This window comes from Ornithorhynchus anatinus, chromosome 5 (genome assembly GCF_004115215.2).
Source record: "Ornithorhynchus anatinus isolate Pmale09 chromosome 5, mOrnAna1.pri.v4, whole genome shotgun sequence".
Lineage (NCBI taxonomy): Eukaryota > Metazoa > Chordata > Mammalia > Monotremata > Ornithorhynchidae > Ornithorhynchus > Ornithorhynchus anatinus.
The window spans coordinates 71,497,787-71,517,648 of NC_041732.1; the positions used below are offsets into that span (position 1 = coordinate 71,497,787).

The 19,862-nt window shown below is 46.8% G+C and overlaps 1 protein-coding gene and 1 non-coding gene across 8 annotated transcripts in view; both read right to left on the reverse strand.

Moving 5' to 3' along the window:
• The window catches only part of CAMTA1 (calmodulin binding transcription activator 1), a 1,175,303-nt gene that overhangs the window by 838,681 nt on the left and 316,760 nt on the right, over positions 1–19,862 (reverse strand). For all 7 annotated transcript variants that reach the window (XM_039912082.1, XM_029064835.2, XM_039912081.1 and 4 more), the window contains exon 3: positions 9,729–9,796. In XM_039912082.1, coding sequence (XP_039768016.1) covers positions 9,729–9,796 — 68 coding nt within the window. The remainder of the gene's footprint in view (positions 1–9,728; positions 9,797–19,862) is intronic.
• LOC114812740 lies at positions 12,372–12,509 on the reverse strand. The gene has a single exon (XR_003760391.1). It is a non-coding gene; the product is annotated as a small nucleolar RNA SNORA7 (small nucleolar RNA).

Sequence of the window (19,862 nt, forward strand, 5' to 3'; positions counted from 1 at the left end):
TCAGAGTATCTGGATTCTAATCCCGACTCTGCCAAGGACCTGCTGGGTGAGCTTGGGTAAGTCACTTTATTTCTGTGTGCCTCAGTTCCCCTGAAAAATGGGGATTCAATACCTGTTCTCCCTCCTACTTAGACTGTGAGCCCCATGTGGGACGTGATAAACTTGTATCTACTCCAGTGCTTAGTACAGTGCTTAGCACACAGTAAGCGCTTAGCAAATATTATCATCATCATCATCATCATCATCATTATTATTATGGGAGGGAGGAAAGGATTTGCTTGGCCCTAGGGGAAACCAAGATGGGAATCAATCAATGGAATTCATTGAGCATTTACTGTGTGCAGAGCACTGTAATAATAATAACAATCGTGATTGTGGTATTTATTAAGCGCTTACTATGTGCCAGGCACTGTTCTAAGCGCTGGGTAATTAGGTTGTCCCCCCCCCATGGGGCTCACACTTATATTTTCCTAAGCACATAGTAAGAGAAGCAGCGTGGCTCTGTGGAAAGAGCACGGGCTTTGGAGTCAGAGGTCATGGGTTCGAATCCCAGCTCTGCCACTTGTCAGCTGTGTGACTGTGGGCAAGTCACTTCACTTCTCTGGGCCTCAGTTACCTCATCTGTAAAATGGGGATTAAGACTGTGAGCCCCATGTGGGACAACCTGATTCCCCTATGTCTATCCCAGCGCTTAGAACAGTGCTCTGCACATAGTAAGTGCTTAACAAATACCAACATTATTTTACAGATGAGATAACTTAGGCACAGAGAAGTTACATGACTTGCCCCGGGTCACACAGCAGACAACTGGCGGGTCCAGGATTAGAACCCACAACCTCTGACTCCCAAGCCCGCGCTCTTTCCACTAAGCCACGCTGCTTCTCTTACTAAGTGCTTGGGAAAATATAAGACAATAGAGTCGGTAGACAAGATCCCGGACCTCAAGGACCTTGCAGACTATAGGGGAAGGCAGAGATTAAAACTAATTTCAGATCAGGGAAGTAGTGGAGTATAAGAATACGTTCATAATTGCCATGGGGTTGGGATAAGTATCAAAGTGCTTGAGGGATACACAGCCAGAGGTTGTGCCCCGCAAATGCTTGACCTTGGGACTATGCAAAAATGGAACATCTCACCATCACCCTTCCCAGCGTTAGCATCAGTGAGTTCAAATGTCAGGGCTACAGCTCGGAGCGTGGCCTCCCAGGCAAACCGGCTCCCGGGTTTTCCCCGTACTTCTCTTCCTCCCACTTCAAATACAGCAGACCACAGCTCGCCCAATCTTCCAAGCTCTCCTAACATGCTGCAGCCTCCGAGAAGCCTTCCCCGATTAATTCCCAACAGCCAAAGTCACATCAACAGAACCAGCCATCCTTCGCACTTACGGATTTCTATTCATCTTAAGCAACTAAGTATATACGCATATTCAATTATATATTAAATCATTTCCTCAGCCACTTTATCTTGACATACTCTCATTCCTACCTATAATAATAATTGTGGTATTTAATAAGGTTTTGCAATGGACTAAGGTAAGAAAAATGTAAGTAGATCGGACATTCCCTGTCCCACGTTGGTCTTCCAGTTTAAGCAGACAGATAATGTAATCCCCGGTTTACAGGTGAGAAAACTGAGGCCTAGAAACATGAATTGACTTACCCAAGGTCACACAACAGGCAAATGACAGAGCTGAGATTAGATCACGCATCTCCTTACTCCCAAGCCCATGTTCTTTCCACTGAGTCATGTTACCTGCTGTTGGACTGGTGGGAATAGCCCAGCTCTAAGAATCTTGAGAACAGAACTCATCTCCTTCTGAGGCTCTCTCCCAGGTTCATTCAAGGATAACCGTATGCAGAGGACTACCCCCAAAAGGCCCAGTCCCATGTAAACAAAGAAATGATTGCAAATTGCTTCGCCGAATTAGCCAGGCTTTATGGGCTGACAGGAATCTAAAGAAAGCTGAGATGATGTTTCAGACTGCACCAGGACGGCCTAAAATATAACCAAAAATTCATACTGGCATCGCAGAGCTAAACGCCGTCACAGAATTCTGTAACCTAGGCAGTACACTTTTCCCCTTCCCACCTCTAGACTTTAAGCTCTTTGTGGACAGAAAATGTGTCTGTTACACAAGTGTTTAATTCAGTGCTCTGCACACCGTAAGGGCTCAGTAGATACGACTGATTGATGACACAGTGATAGACAAAGAAGTAGAAAACCGAAATGAGAAGCTCATCACCGTCTTTGGGAGACGGAGAGTGAGAGCGGTGTGGTATTAGGCTACAGGCTAAATCAAAGGTCTACAGAGTCGTAGGGTTGTCCCACCTTCTCTATGGTTGTGAAACCTAGATCACACACAGACATAACATCCAGCTTAATGAGCAGTTCCATTATTATCACTTTGGGCCAGACTCAATATCAAATGGCAAGATAAGATCGATCAAGCAAGCAAGCAAGCAACAGTATTTATTAAATGCTCACTACGTGCAGAGCACTCTACTAGGCTCTCAGGAGAGTAAAATACAACAGAATTAGCAGACACATTCCCTGCCCAAAATGCACTTATTAGGGGAAGAAGACATTACTATAAATAGATCAATAAATACTATTGAATGAATGAATGGATTATTTATAACATATATGATATCATTTACAACATATAATTTAAAGATATGTATGAAAATTCTGGACATTGGGGGTGGGGTGAATATCATATTCATTCATGCATTCAATCGTATTTATTGAGCGCTTACTGTGTGCAGAGCACTGTGCTAAGCGCTTGGAAAGTACAATTCGGCAACAAATAGAGACAATCCCTACCCGACAACGGGCTCGCGGTCTAGAAGGTCCCAAAGGTCACAGATCCAAGTGCGAGATCACAAGATCACAAACAATGGAGTTCTGGAGCCTAGTCAGTTCCCTGGCTTCAAAACTTCACCTACCTTACAGTATTGCTACGTGGGAGACGTGAAGAGAATGAGCGACTGCAGCTTGCACAAACAACTGCTCTGTGGAGAGCTGAAATTGGAAAACCGAAAGAAAGGAGGGCAAAGGAAATGTTTTCACGGAAACAAAGCCTCAGACATTGCTGCCTCCCAGTTGAAAACTGGGAGTGACTTTTTGAGGTTAGATGGGCGTGGCCTACTTCAATTTAGAAAGGAGTGGCTCTTTAAAAACAAGAGTTTCTCCAAGAAACAAGCAATCACGTAATGGTATTTATTGAGAGTTTATTGTAGGCAGAGCACTATACTAAGCACTTGATACAGTACATGACAATCCATTCGGTAGACACATTCCCTGTCCAAAAACGAGTCAGTGAATGGAGAAAAGAAGGCAAAACAGAAAACAACACTAATTACTGCAAACGTGACAGCCTTTGTGTGTTCACAATGTGGCCAGGACTCTGGGTCCCGCATTGCCCTATTCATCGTTGTCAGTGATATTTTTTGAGCACTCACTATGTACAGAGCACTGTATTAAGTGCTTGGGAGAGACGGTACAACAGAATTGGTAGACACATTCCCTGCCCACAACGCCGTTTACAGTCCAGAGGGGGGAGAAAGACCTTAATATACATAAATAATGTATAATATATAATTTAAAGATATCTACCCAAGTGCTGTGGGGTTGAGGGTGGGTGAATTACAAACACCCAAAGATCACAGATCCAAGTGCATAGATGACGCAGAAGGGGAGGGAGCCGGGAAAAAGATGGCTTAATCGGGGAAGGCCTCTTGGAAGAGATGTGTCCTTAATAGTAATAATAATGATGATATTTGTTAAGCGCTTACTATGTGCCAAGCACTTTTCTAAGCGCTGGAATAGATACAAGGTAATCAGGTTGTCCCACGTGGGGTTCCCAGTCTTCATCCCCACTTTATAGATGAGGTAACTGAGGCACAGAGAAGTTAGGTGACTTGCCCACAGTCACACAGTTAAGTGGCAGAGCCGGGATTCGAACCCATGACCTCTAACTCCCAAACCCAAGCTCTTTCCACTGAGCCACGCCGCTTCTCTTAATAATGTTTTGAAGGTGGGGAGGGTCGTGTCTGGCTTATATGGAAGGGGAGGGAGTTCCAGGCTAAGGGGAGGATGTGGGGAAAGGGTCAGCAGTGAGAGAGATAACGTTGGTATTTGTGAAGTGCTTCCTATGTGCCAAACACTGTTCTAAGCGCTGGGGTAGATACGAGGTCATCGGGTTGCCCCACGTAGGGTTCACGGTCTTCCTCCCCATTTTACAGATGAGGTAACTGAGGCACACAGAAGTTACGTGACTAACCCAAGGTCTCCCAGCTCACAAGCGGTGGAGTCGGGATTAGAACCCATGACCTCTGACTCCCAAGCCTGTGCTTTTTCCACTAAACCCCACCGCTTCTCTAGCTAGATGATAGATGAGGTAGATGAGGGCAGGGCAAGTGTATAAACTGGTGCTAAAGGAGTGAAATGTGTAGCAGATCAGTGAGGTGAGATAGGAGGGAACGAGCTGACTGGGGGGTTTAAAACGGATAGGAAAGCCACACACACAGTCTTAGGGGAATTTCAGTCAGTCAGTTGTGTCTCTTTTGAATATGAGGGACAACTAGATATCAACACCCCTAAGTACTAGGAACTCAGTTCTGAATCAAGAATACTGAGCAGCAGCCTGGCCTTGTGGAATGAGCACAGGCCTGGCTGTCAGAGGACCTGGATTCTAATCCTATCTGTGCCACTGTCTGTCCAAGGTCAAGCGTGGCTCAGTGGAAAGAGCACTGGTGCCTGTCTACTTGTTCTGCCGTCTGTCTCCCTGCTTCTAGACTGTGAGCCCGTCGGTGGGTAGGGACTGTCTCTAACTGTTGCCGAATTGTACTTTCCGAGCGCTTAGTACGGTGCTCTGCACACAGTAAGCGCTCAATAAATATGAATGAATGAATGAGCATGGGCTTGGGAATCAGAGGCCGTGGGTTCTGATCCCGACCACCACTGATCAGCTGTGTGACTTTGGGCAAGTCATTTAACTTCTCTGTGCCTCAGTTACCTCATCTGTAAAATGGGGATTAAGACTGGGAGCCCCACATGGAACACGCTGACTACCTTGTATTTTTACCCCAGCGCTTAGAACAGTGCCGGGCACATAGTAAGCACTTAACAAATACCATTAAAAATCAATCAACGGCATTTACCGAGCACTTGCAGAGCACTGTACTAAACACTTGGGAAAGCCAGAATACAAGAGAGTTGGTGACACAATCCCTGCTCATGAAGTACTTGTTCAATAAATGCCATCGACTGACTGATGGATTCCTTCCCCCATTCTTCTAATTTTCATTTCCCCCCAGGCAGCCGATTCAACTCTCCCCTCTTGCTTCTCCCTCCACCTTTTAGTGGATTTGCCATTCGCCTTTCATGGATTAGGCGCGTAACGTTCAACAGGTGAAAGTTCTCAGTTTCTGTAGAGGAGCCAACCCTGACGAGTCGGGAGAGATCCCTTAGACTCCGCACAGACTCTGTAGAGGAAAGCCTTTGCAGAAATCTAATAACCCGGAGAAATGATGTGCGTGGCCGAAGGGGTGAAGAGAGCCGCTGACGGGTGTGGTGAGGAAAAGGGTGGCAGGAGAACAGAGGCAGAGAATTTGGAGAGAAGAGGGTCGGGAGACTGGAGAGCATCCCAGGCAAGGAAAACAGGAGCGTCTGGGGGTGTTGGTCTCTCCTGGGCTTGTCAAGGAATCCCAATCCCTGGGCTGGAGAGTCGGCTCCTCCCTGGCTTCATCTCTTTCTGGCTCCCCGCCATGCCTCCCCCAACTTTTTTTTAAGGTATTTATTATGCACTTATGGGCCAGGCACTGTACTAAGTGCTGGAGGAGATACAAGCTAATCTACCACTGTCCCTGTCCCACAGAGGGCTCACAGTCTTAATCCCCATTTTGCAGATGAGGTCACTGAGGCATAGAGAAGTGAAGTGACTTGCCTGAGGTTGCACAGCAGACAAGTGGTGGAACCAGGACTAGGACCCAAGTCCTTCTAACTGCCAGGTCTGTGTCGGATCTCTTCTAGAGAAGCAGCGTGGCACAGTGGAAAGAGCAAGGGCTTGGGAGTCAGAGGTCATGGGTTCGAATCCCGGCTCTGCCACTTGTCAGCTGTGTGACTGTGGGCAAGTCACTTAACTTCCCTGTGCCTCAGTTACCTCATCTGTAAAATGGGGATGAAGACTGTGAGCCCCACGTGGGACATCCTGATCACCTTCTATCCTCCCGAGCGCTTAGAACAGTGCTCTGCACATAGCACGCGCTTCACAAATACCAACATTATTATTATTAGGCCCACTTTCCCTAGGCTCATTCTCTCCTGGGGCCTCGGGCAACTCAGAGGGTGGTTGCTTAACTGGAAACTCTTGGAACGCAGGTCAACGTTTCCAATAACCCATCGACCTCCATTTTGGTTTCCGACAAAAACTAAATGAACCCCCAGAGGTCTCTCATCCACCAGTCTTGTCTGGTGAGAGAGTCTCCACGTTTCTCTCAACCCTGCAGTGAGATTTATCTGTCCCAGTTTCCAGATCCCGTTTGAACTCATGGGGCGTTCATTAACCAAGGCCAGATTCCTCAAAGAGGCCTTCTGCATGGATTCTCCAATCTGGCACCCAAAGCCCAGGACTGGCACAGCAAACATCGGCTGCCCACTGCCTCTCTCCGGCTTGGTGGGTCCCCCCGCATCGGTGCCAAACCCTCTTGATGGCAGAAGTCCATGCCCGGGATTGTGAGTGGGTGAGAAAGAGAATTCTGTGGGGTTTAATGAATGAGTGAATGAAAGAATGAATGAATGAGTGAAGGACTAAATAAATGAGTGATCGAGTGAATAAATGAATGGGTGAATGAGTGAGCGAGTGACAGAATGAATGAGAGCATGACTGGATGAATCAAGCTTTTCACTGCTGAGCTCACAAACGGATTTAATGAATTCTCATCAAGGTGTTATCTCGAGCTAAGATGGCTCCTTGACTGGGAAACCTAGCGTTCCAACTTCACGCCTGCATTTAGCAGTGGTCAAGGCTGTCCCTAAAAAAGGCAGAGAATATGATGCTGCGAGGATGCTATCCTGCTTGGGAGATTGATGATTGGAATGTGTTCCCACGGTTGGCTGTGCCCTCTGCTTCCCTGCAGATCCTTAAGATGGGGTTGGTTAGGGGACAATCCTTCTTGGCCACAGAAGGATGCAGCAAGTGGCCTCCAGAGGCCCTTTTTAGAGCAAGAAGTCTATGATTCTGTACTGTACTCTCTCAAGTGCTTAGCAAAGTGCTCTGCACATAGTAAGCGCTCAATAAATACCATGATTTGATTGATGATTCTCGGAAATGTTTCCAAAACATCCTTGCATTAGACAGATTGTTCTTGCGATCCACATTCCTCAAGATGCTCTCCAAGGGCTCTGAACATTTTCAAAGTTACTCCAAGACACCTCATTATTCAAAAGGTGAGGCAGGGATCCTCCAGCCTTCAATATAATTAGAGGTGAGCCTGAGCAAGGGCTCTATTTATAACCTAAAGCCACCAGGAAGCCAGAGAGATAAGCAGGGGGTCCTTTCTACGGCTCCCATCCCGACATCACTATGGAAGCTGATTATAATAATTAATTTAATAGGGATTCCTCCGCACGAACAATGGATCATTTTATTAAGCAACTCTATAAATGTCAGTGGTGCGATTCGTTTTTATTAATTTTCTAAAATGAAATTAGCACTAACAGTTGCAGCAGCAAACAGAGGTTGTGGAACGTTCTCATTCAGCAGTGTATCGATGTCATTAATTCCTTAATATCAGGAGGCCGGTTTGTATGAACTCAGCATTTAACCGCACCAATTAATTTCAATATCGGAGAAAAAAAAAAATTCACCCAAGTCAACCCACAACTAATTTAGAAAGGTCCTTGAACAGCCGCGGCAACTTTTCCTCCTCGTGGGATGATGATCTTTCGAGTGCAAACACACATGAACGGAATAGAGAGCTAGGGATAGGAAAATGGTTGGCACCTCACGCTCCCTTCAGCAGATTGAGGACCACCCTCACAAACCTTGGAAAGTTTCATCTGATCTGAAATCTTTCATGATACGGCACATCTCTCCCTACATCACTTAACGTGCCTTTTCAGACTAATCCCCTCCTCACATCATCCCACGGAGCTACAGGAGTCTGAGGAAGACAGTCTATCCGCTCACCTGTTGGTAAACTATCCATCAATCCATCATGTTTATTGAGCGCTTACTATGTGCAGAGGACTGAACTAAGCGCTGACATTAGAACCCAATATTTCTGATTTCAAAATAAGTATCGCAAGTCAATAATCAATTAGTCAACAGTATTGAACACCCCGACTCTGCCACTTGGCAGCTGTGTGACTGTGGGCAAGTCACTTCACTTCTCTCTGCCTCGGTTACCTCATCTGGAAAATGGGGGTTAAGACTGTAAGCCTCACGTGGGACAACCTGATTACCCTGTATCTACGCAGCACTTAGAACAGTGCTCTGCACATAGTAAGCGCTTAACAAATACCAACATTATTATTATCATCTAGTGGGTGGACGACACTGGGCTCCGCCACTTATCTGCCGTGTGACCTTGGGCAAGTGACTTCACTTCTCTCTGCCTCAGTTTCCTCATCTGTAAAATGGGGATTGAGACTGTGAATCCCATGTGGGGCAGGGACTGTGTCCAACCTGATTTGCTTGTATCCACACCAGCGCTTAGTACAGTGCCTGGCACCTAGAAAGCACTTGACCAATTCTACTATCATTATCATTATTATTATTATTATTTGCAGCAGGGTTGGGGGTAGGGAGAGGAAATTGAACTTTGGAAGGATGGGGGAGCTATCCATTCAACCACAAGAATAGAGATCTGAAGGGCTCCAGTCACCTGTGCCACCCGCAACTCGACATCCCTAATCTAATAAACCCTCCGCCTTGCAACTTTAGTCATCGAAAACAGAACCACCACACATACTAATGAAAGCTCCCCAGAACAGCAGACACCGAAAAGTCAAACCTCATGGGTGGTAAGTGAGTTTTTTCCTTTAAAGAAAGCGAACAACTTCAGCTCCCTCAACATAATAAAAAAGGTCAATTACGCTCGAGGAAAACAGGTCGGCAATCTTTCAACCAACTGTACCTGCTCCCAAGTGAGCTGAGAAGTTAAACATTCATGGCAGACAAGAGGACTTTTACAGCATAATAAACTGCAAATCTGTCCATTACCGCTGCTTTGGCGGGGGGATCCTCTCACTACGAACAACTGACATTCAACAAGGAAAATGGGTCCCATGCAAACATCTCCAGTTTCCCCGTGAAACAAGCCGCACTACAGGTGGTTCGCCGCATTGCCTTTGCAAAATGGAAGAGTTTCTAGAGAAGAGATCGGGAACAGGTACGAACACCTGCTCAAGATCATAGCCCCCGACTTCTCCCTCACGTCATTTCAAAGCCATCCCTTGGAAAAGATACAATTAAATGATTAAACGTTAAACCGTCAGATTAAAACTTTCAACTCGCATGACTGCGGGTGCTCTATTTTTAATCTATCTGATTCCATTCAATAAAACCCTCATTAAGTCAATTAATGAGATCTCGGGGTCCCACGCCACCAAGCGTGACATGGACTTTTCAATTCGGGGGCCGACGGATTGATTGGCAAAGTCGGGTAATCAGCGCAAATCCATCAGTGTACATTTTTGAAAAGCAGCAATATCTGGAGCGTTACCTTGTCTTAGGGGAGGTGGTTAGCCATTCTTCATGTTTTTCAAATGTTATTAAATAAGCTGCAATTTCCTGAAAAAGAAAAGGCACAGAGATAAATAGTTAACCCACACCGTGTCTCTGGAGGCCTGAAAGTTGAACGGGCGAAAACTTCCAGCCTCGCTCTCCGACCCTTGCAAGACTAGGAGACCCACTGGCTGCCGTCCCTCCCCTCCCGTGACTCCGGTTTTTACAATCCTCTTTTCACAACCTGCCACACAACTACAATCAAAGTTTCAGCCTTCAAAAGAATAGTCCGTGGCAAGGACAAAAAAGATAGGTCTCTCTGGAATGGAAACAGCAGCTACGGTTTCATATGCGAAGTCATTAATTTGCCGAAGAAGAAAGGAAGGCTCGCAATCGCCATGGGTCTTGGTTTAGGTAAGGTCTTAATTTCAGAGTTGGGTCTGTCTTCTAAGGCTGGACTGATCTTTCGTCATTGTAAGAGATGCCATTTCCACGCAGCTTGATTCCCAGACCCCCTGAGCCAAGTCACACGAAGATTAAAAAGAAAAGATAAAACCAAAACTCCTCCAAAAACGAGAGGAAATAGGTTAACCTTTTCCACCACGGAAGGCCTCCCGATAACTTAATCTATTGCTTCAGAAAGAAGAGCAATGTCAGCAGAGTTTAAGGCAGAGATGGAGGAAATGCGGGCACCTGAAGGTAAATTAAATATTTATAAACACAACAGCATCACTGCGGATAGAATTACTGATTTATTAATAATTTCCATAAAAAGCCAGTGGGTGACATCAACATAAGTCATCGCTCCTGCTTCTGGGCATGATAAGGCCCATTACTTCGAGAACCGGTCTGATTTGCTAACATGGGACTGGCAGACTTTGCGAGTTAAATTTAAGGTTGGGGCCAATGTATATCTTCCCCTGAACTCTACGAGGCACCAAACACCAAACTCACATCCTCTGGAAACTGGAGAAGATTCCTCAGGCAGAAGGCAAACGCAGTCTATCCGATCAAGAGTCCGAGATGAGGGGCTGCCAGTCTCCCCTCTCCAAGAGCTAGCCGTCCTTCCCTAAACTTTGTTGAGCTGAGCTCGAGTTCTATAGAGTTCTCTAGATAGTTAAACATGTGACTGGAAGGCCAAGAGCTCTTTTACGCTTAGACAGAGTTGATCGCTCTTGTGCAGAACAGATTCACAAAGATATCCAGGACCGGCTTCACCCCCTCCTTAGGGCAGTTGCGTGATGCTGTTTGCATTACTCCAGGAAATGTAACTCAGACTTGGAAAACCACACTAGGGTGTTTCTCCAAGTCGACCTCAACCCTTCCCCTCTTGCTCCGGAGCCGCTGTGTGTCTTTCCCACTTCATTCATTCATTTAATCGCATTTATCGAGCACCTACTCTGTGCAAAGCCCTGTATTAAGCGCTTGGGAGAGTACAATATAACAATAAACGGACACATTCCCTGTCCCATTAACATGGCGGCACTTCTAACCTGGGAAGAGGAGGGCCTAGAGCTGTCAAGTTCCAAGCACATGCCTCTCCACTTGTTTTGTTCTCTCGTCTATCTCCCCCCTACTAGACTGTGAGCCCGTTGTTGGGTAGGGATGATCTCTGTTACCGAATTGTACTTTCCCAGCGCTTAGTACAGTGCTCCACACACAGTGAGCACTCAATAAATACGACTGAATGAACGAATGTGCTCTGAGGCGGCTGCCTCACTTACTTATCATCTAAAGTCAGCCCTGGATATATCTTTTATAATCATTACCTGAACTTTCTGATGAGTGATAGTACTGTTCTGTGAAAAATATTCCTCTGGGCCATTAAGAGCCTACTTCTGCCTAAGGACTAATAATAATAATAATAATGTTGGTATTCGTTAAGCGCTTACTACGTGCAGAGCACTGTTCTAAGCGCTGGGGTGGATACAGGGTCATCAGGTCGTCCCACGTGAGGCTCACAGTTAATCCCCATTTTACAGATGAGGTAACTGAGGCCCAGAGAAGTGAAGTGACTCGCCCACAGTCACACAGCTGACAAGTGGCAGATCCGGGAGTCGAACCCATGACCTCTGACTCCGAAGCCCAGGCTCTTTCCACTGAGCCACGCTGCTTCCCTGAGACTACTACTCAGTGGGTCAATTCTCCCCTAACCAGATAACTAAATCCCATAGCCTAAGGACTTGCATTGTCTTGTCTTATGCTGTCGAGCTGTCTCGGACCCATAGCGACGCCATGGACACATCTCTTCCAGAATCCCCCACCTCCATCTGCAATCGTTCTGGTAGTGTGTCCCTGGAGTTTTCTTGGTAAAAATCCATAAGTGGTTTACCAATGCCTCCTCTGTGCAGTAATAATAATAATAATAATAATAATAATGGTATCTGTTAAGGTGGTCCCATGCGGGGCTCACAGTCTTAATCCCCAATTTACAGATGGAGTACCTGTGGCACAGAGAAGTTAAGTGACTTGACAAAGTCACACAGCTGACAAGTGACAGAGCCGGGATTAGAACCCATGCCCTCTAACTCCCAACCCCGGGCTTTTTCCACTGGGCCACGCTGCTTCTCTAAGTAAACAACTTGAGAGCCCGCCCTCGACTCTCTTCCATGCCACTGCCATCCAGCACAGGTGAGTTTTGACCCGTAGCAGATTGCCTTCCACTCGCTAGCCGCTGCCCAAGCTAGGAATGGAATGGATCTGCCTCTGCTTGACTCACCCTCCCGTAGTCAAGATTGGTAGAGTACTGGAAACTCTCCAAGTGAGACTCTGAGATGGGAGCTTAGGGATGCAATTATTATTATTATAGGAATAATAACTGCTATTTGTTAAATACTTTCTATTAGACAAGCACTATACTAAGCGCTGGGGTAGAGACAAGATAAGCAGGGCAGGCACAGTCACCGTCCCACATGTGCCTCCCAATCGTACGTAGGAGAGAGAGCAGGTATTTAATACCCAGTTTACAGATGAGGAATCTGAGACATAGAAAAGTTAAATGACTTGCCCAAGATCACACAGCAAGCAAGCATCTCACCATTCCAAATGAGACTCATAAATACAAGAATGAAACCTGAAAAGAGAAGCAGCATGGCCTAATTATGTTGGTATTTGTGAAGCGCTTACTATGCGCAGAGCACCGTTCTAAGCGCTGGGGTAGATACAGGGTTATCAGGTTGTCCCACGTGGGGCTCACAGTTAATTCCCATTGGACAGATGAGGTCACTGAGGCACAGAGAAGTTAAGTGACTTGCCCACAGTCACACAGCTGACAAGTGGCAGAGCCGGGATTCGAACTCATGACCGCTGACTCCCAAGCCCGGGCTCTTTCCACTGAGCCACGCTGCTTCTCTAGTGGATAGAGCAAAGGCCTGGGAAGCAGAAGGACCCGGGTACTAGTTCTGGCTCCGCCACGTCTGCTGCGTGACCTTAGGTAAGTCACTCATCTTTGCCGTGCCTCAGTTACCTCATCTGTAAAATGAGGGTGTTAAAGTTATGGGCCCCAGGTGGGACATGGACTGTGTTCAACCTGACTAGCTTCTCAGCACTTAGAATAGTGCCTGGCGCGTAGTAAGTGCTTAACGAATGCAATCAACAAACAAACAAGCAAACAATAGAGAAGCAGCAGGACCGGGAGTCAGAAGGACTTGCGTTCTCATCCCAGCTCCATCACTGGTCTGCTGTGCGACCTTGGGGCCCATCACTTTACTTCTCTATGCCTGTTACCTCATCTGTAAAATGGGGACTAAGATTGGGAGGCCCATGTGAAACCGGGACTGTGTCCAACCTGATTAGCTTGTATCTACCCCAGAGCTTATTACAGTCCCTGGCACATAGTAAGCACTTTAACAAATACCATAAAAAACAAACAAACAGAGAAAAAAAAACCCAAATGAAAGTGAAGTCAGCAAACTAGCTGGCCAGAACCACTAATGAGGTGGCTTACAATGACTCCCCCTCCGGAGTCACGCATTAATAAGAATAATCGCTACGGTGTTGATTATGTGTTGATGTTTATTATTATTACTCTGGGCCAAGTGCTGTGGAGGATACCAGCTAATCAGATGATACACTAACCCTGTCCTACCTGGGACTAACAGTCTGTGACACAGAGAGCAGGTATCTTATTCCCATTATACAGATGAAGCAGCGTGGCTCAGCGGAAAGAGCACGGGCTTTGGAGTCAGAGGTCATGAGTTCGAATCCCAGCTCTGCCACTTGTCAGCTGTGTGACTGTGGGCGAGTCACTTCACTTCTCTGCATCTCAGTTCCCTCATCTGTAAAATGGGGATTAAAAGTGTGTGAGCCCCACGTGGGACAACCTGATTCCCCTGTGTCTACCCCAGTGCTTAGAACAGTGCTCTGCACATAGTAAGCGCTTAACAAATACCAACATTATTATTAGCATTATTAGATGAAGAAAGTGAAGCCCAGGGAAGCAGCATGGCCCTAGGAGTAAGAAGGACCCGGCTTCTAATCCCGACTCTGCCTCTTGTGTGCTCTGTGACCTTGGGCAAGCCACTTAACTTTTCTATACCTCAGTTCCCTCATCTGTAAAATGGGGATTAAGACGGATCCCCATGTGGGACAGGACTGTGTCCAACCGATTGGCTTGTATCTACCCCAGCTCTTGGTACAGTGCCTGGCACATAGTAAGCGCTTAACAAACAACATTATTATTATTGCTAAAAATAATACTATTATTATTATTTCCCCACCCCCTTTTTCTCAGCTCCTCCTCCCCTCCAACTCGCCCCGACTCCTTCCCTTTGTTCTAGCCCTCCTGCCCGCCCCACAGCACTTGTGCATATACGTAAATATCTATAATTCTATTTATTTATATTAATGCCTGTTTTACTTGTTCTGATGTATATATATATAACATACATATATAACATATTATATGTATACAAATATAAATATATATGTAATTCTATTTATTTTTATTGATGTTATTTATGCCTGTTTACTTGTTTTGATGTCTGTCTCCCCCCTTCTACTCTGTGAGCCCATTGTGGGCAGGGATTGTCTCTCTTTGTTGCTGAACTGTACTTTCCAAGCGCGTAGTACAATGCTCTGCACATAGTAAGTGCTCAATAAATACGAATGAATGAATGAATGAATGAATGAATGAATGAATGAACGATGCCTGGGTCTGAACTCGGAGGCAAAGGAAGGGGCCGCCCGCTCCTGGATCCTGCTTACGACAGCGGCATAAGGCTCACGGAGTCACCCCGTCAACCAACGGAATCAGTGCTGTGTGCTGCAACTCCTGGCCATTTTAGCAACGCATCAGAGCTCTTCACGAGAGTGAGTACCGCCCTCGTCCTGGAGTGGGAAGAGAGGCTTCTGGGACGACGGGGCCCGGCTCTCCCTCAGAAGGTCGAAAGCAACTGTTAAATGTTGGGGTAGATACAAGATAATTAGGTGGGACACGGTCCACGGCCCACATGGGGCTCACAGTCGTAATCCCCATTTTACAGATGAGGGAACTGGGGCACGGAGAAGTGAAGTAACTTGCCCAAGGTCACGCAGCAGACAAGTGGCAGAGCTGGGATTAGAACCCAGATCCTTCCGACTCCCAGGCCTGTACTCTAGCCAGCTCTTCTGCTCTTCCGTTCCTCTTCCCTCCCTGCTCCTCTCGTGAGCCCTTAGCGCTGAGCTGGTGTCTCCTCCCTGGAGCCAAGCCCACCCAATCTCCTTTCGGGCAGGGATCATTCACCCCAGCTCCAAAAGAAAGGATGTCCAATCTGCGAAATCTAAGTGCTTGGTTTGTCCTTTCCAAAAAGAAAAATGGCCTCTGCGGTGTGTCTTCGCCGTAGAGCAGCGGCTGGGGAGGGTGAATTTTCCTCCAAAGCAATCCTACAAATTCCCTTTATCGTGTCCTTGGCATCTGGCTCCTTCCCAGGGCGGCGGTAATGTAAGCGCAAGGCAGAGAGGCGCCGACGGCAGCGGGCGAGCCACGCATTCGATGCCCGAGAAGCCAGTCGGGTGCTCTGGGCCCAGCCCAGCAAGGCCTCCGCCCAGGAGCACCACTTAATCCCTCACATCATTTAATCTAATAATGACGTTGGTATTTGTTAAACGCTTACTATGTGCCGAGCACTGTTCTAAGCGCTGGGGTAGATACAGGGTAAGCAGGTTGTCCCACGTGAGGCTCACAGTTAATCCCCATTTTACAGATGAGGTCACTGAGGCACAGAGAAGTGAAGTGACTCGCGCACAGTCACACAGCTGACAAGCGGCAGAGCCGGGATTCGAACTCATGACCTCTGACTCCTAAGCCCGCGCTCTTTCCCCTGAGCCACGTCTTGGATTCAAATCCTAACCAGCTCAGGGAAAGTTTCGATTTTTGCACTCCCTTCTGAGCTAGGACGTGCCTCCAGGCCCTCGGGTGGCTGGGGTACCGGCACGGGACAACCTAGCACAGACCTGAGGCTCGGGCGGGCCATTGGCAGCTGGGAAACATAGGCCTCCGAGGGGCCCCACGGTGGGAACGGAACACTTCCACACTTTTCCTTGCTCCTCTCCCAAGAGGCACCAGAGACTGCAGGCTCTCTTTGGATCCCAGCTCTGCCACTTGTCAGCTGTGTGACCTCAGGCAAGTCACTTCACTTCTCTGTGCCTCAGTGACCTCATCTGTAAAATGGGGATGAAGACTGTGAGCCTCACGTGGGACAACCTGATTACCCTGTGTCCACCCCAGCGCTTAGAACAGTGCCCCGCGCATAGAAAGCGCTTAACAAATACCAACATTATTATTATTATTATTATTATTTGGCTCATAAAACAGAGCTCCAGGACCACACAGAGTGGTTACCGCATCTTCCTTCACTCCCAAAGTCAGGAATTAGCAGCACAGGCTGGGAATGATCCTCCGATAGAAACTCCAAGAATTCCGAAATCCCCCTTTACAGGCAGGCCTACTCTGGGGGCCTGCTTCTGGCCCTACAAGTAGTATGACAAGCAGCATGGCCCACTAGAAAGAGCACAGGCCTGGGAGTCACAGGACCTGGGTTCTAATCCCAGCTCCACCACCTGCCTTCTGTATAATCTTGAGCAAGTCACTTAACTCTTCTGGGCCTCAGTTTCTTCACCTGTAAAGTGGGGATTCAATACTCGTTCCCCCACCTATTTAGACTGTGAGCCCCATGAGGGACAGGGATTGTGTCTAACCTGATTTACTTAAGCAGCGTGGCTTAGTGGAAAGAGTGCAGGCTTCGGGGTCATGGGTTCTAATCCTACCTCTGCCATTTGTCTGCTGTGTGACCTTGGGCAAGTCACTTAACTTCTTTGTGCCTCAGTTCCCTCATCTGTAAAATGGGGATGAAGACTGTGAGCCCCATGTGGGACAACCTGATTACCTTGTATCCACCTCAGTGCTTAGAACAGTGCTTGGCACATAGTAAGCACTTAACAAATACCATAATAATAATTATTATTATTACTCTAGCACATAGAACACTGCTGGATACGGCCACTTGTCAGCTGTGTGACTGTGGGCAAGTCACTTCACTTCTCTGTGCCTCAGTTACCTCATCTGTAAAATGGGGATTAACTGTGAGCCTCACGTGGGACAACCTGATTACCCTGTATCTACCCCAGCGCTTAGAACAGTGCTCTGCACATAGTAAGCGCTTAACAAATACTAAGAGGATAACTAATATTATTATTATTATTTTAGTTATTACAATTCCTTTACAGTAGGTGGAAATCCAGCCTTGGACTGGGCCTATATCCATCTCAACTCGGGCCTCTTTGTTTTTGTTTTTTTTCAATGGTTTAGGTTACGCGCTTACTATGTGTCGAACGCTGGGGTGAGAACTGGGAGAGCTGGGGTAAATATGATTTAGAGTGAACGCGGTCCTTGTCACACAGGGGGGCGGAGGCTAAATAGGAGATAGAACATCACAGAGAACTGAAGTGACTTGCCCAATGTCAAACAGCAAGCAATTGGCAGAGCCAGGATCTAGAACCCAGGTGCTCTGACTCCCGGGCCCATACTCTTTCCATTGGGCCACACTGCTTCTCAGTTGGGGTTTACCTCCTGAATTTGAGGTGTGCAAAAGAGGCATCTTGGATCAAATGGGATTCTCTTCCCCCAAAGGTTGCCTTCCACCTGCCTCAGAGGGGATGTTCTGGCTTATGTTCTCTCAGGGAAGGCACTTCAGGGAAATAGCTGCTCAAGGTTTATGTGCGTATCCGTCTGGAATTTATTTTAGTGTTTGCCTCCCCCTCTAGTCTCTAAACTCCTTGTGGGCAGAGATTATGTCAACCCATACTATTGCACAGTATTCCCCGAGCGCTTAGTGCAGTGTCCTGCGCACAGTAAGCTCTCAACAAAACCACTGTTTAATTTAGGGAGTAGTGTTGAGTGGGGTGGAGGCCGTGTGGGTTCCGGGTAGGCAACGGAGATTCCATCTCCTTTCAATCAGTTATTCAATCCATCAATTAATCATATTTATTGAGCGCTTACTCCGTGTACAGCACCGTACTAAGCGCTTGGCTGAGTACAGTATGACAGAGTTGGTAGATACGCCCCCTGCCCCCTTCGTATCCGACAGACCATCCCTCTCCCCACCTTCAAAGTCTTATTGAAGGCACATCTCCTCCAAAAAACCTTCCCTGACACGGCCCTCTTTTCCTCTTCTCCCACTCCCTTCTGCGGCGCCCTTGCAACTTGGATTTCCACCTTTTATTCACCCCTCCCTCAGCTCCACAGCCCCTTTATACAAAGTCATAATTTATTTATTGATATTAACGTCTGCATCCCCTCTAGACTGTAAGCTCCATGTGGGCACGGAATTTGTCTATCAACATTGACTCTCCCAAGCACTTAGTACATTGTTCTGCGCACAGTCAGTGCCCAGTCGGATTGACCGATTGAAAGAGTTCACAGTCTAGAGGGGACATTAATATAAATGAATAAATTCTGGATATGTACATAAGGGCTGTGGGGCGAGGGTGGGTGAATAAAGGGTACAAATCCAAGTGCAAAATACTACCCCAAATCCAGCAGGCAGTCTGCCTGGACTCCCTTTCCCGGCTGCCCTGCCCAGTCCCGGGAGCAAACTCTGGACAAGGCAGCCCAATTCCCACAGTTTCCCCCCAAAAGGAATGGATCAGAGAGCTGACCACCACCAGTCTTTCCAGCATGGGACAACTGGGCCTTAAAATGAGTCACCCATCAGCTACGCCTGCCCCAAGCCTCTGTCTCCAAGAGATGGGGATGACGCTAGGTGAGGGAGAGAAAGGTCAGCAGCGCTGGCTTGAATGTTTTATTGCCTCAAATTAGACTCAAAAAAAACATTTGTTGTTTATTCTCCAGAGCCCTTATAATAAAAATGTCTACAGTCCACACAATCTCGGATATTATGTACACACAAAATAGGCCTTTCAACTATGAGATAATAAAAAAAAAAGTTTTTTTTTATGAGAGTTCTCTACAAGGGTTTTATCTGTATGGGACCAAAGCTAAGGAAAAAAAAAAAAAGCCAAGGCTCTTCTAGCAGCTGGCCCCAGCATCTGCTAGAGCCACAAAATGCAATTATATTACTCCCAAACGAGAGGTAAAAATATCTTGTTTTCAATACTCTTGGTTTTAAGACTCATACTTAATGTCCTCTGGGTATTTCAATGGTGCCAGATCTCTGTGTTATGTACTTTATTAGAGTTGTGTGAATGTCATATTAATGACTTCTAACCAACATGTTTACACTGAAAATAAATTTTCCCAGAATCCATTGCACATCTCACTTTACAAACAATAATTGGACTGTATTTTTCAAACAATAAACATTCTGGGATCTGATCTCATGGCGTCCCTCCATCTCTCTTGAGGAGCGAAAGACTTGAAGTGATGCATCATCAGGAGGCCAAGATTCTGAAATCAGCACCCCAATAACAAACTGGACATCCTGCAGACCCACCCTGGGAAACCCATCCCTGCACATGACACAATTCCTGTCAAGCCTCTTTTTATGGTATTTGTTAAGCGCTTACTATGTGTCAGGCACTGTTCTAAGCACTGGGCTGGATGCAAGCTAAACAGGTTGGACACAGTCCATGTACCACATGGGGCTCACAATCTTGATCCCCATTTTACAGTTGAGATAACTGAGGCACAGAGAAG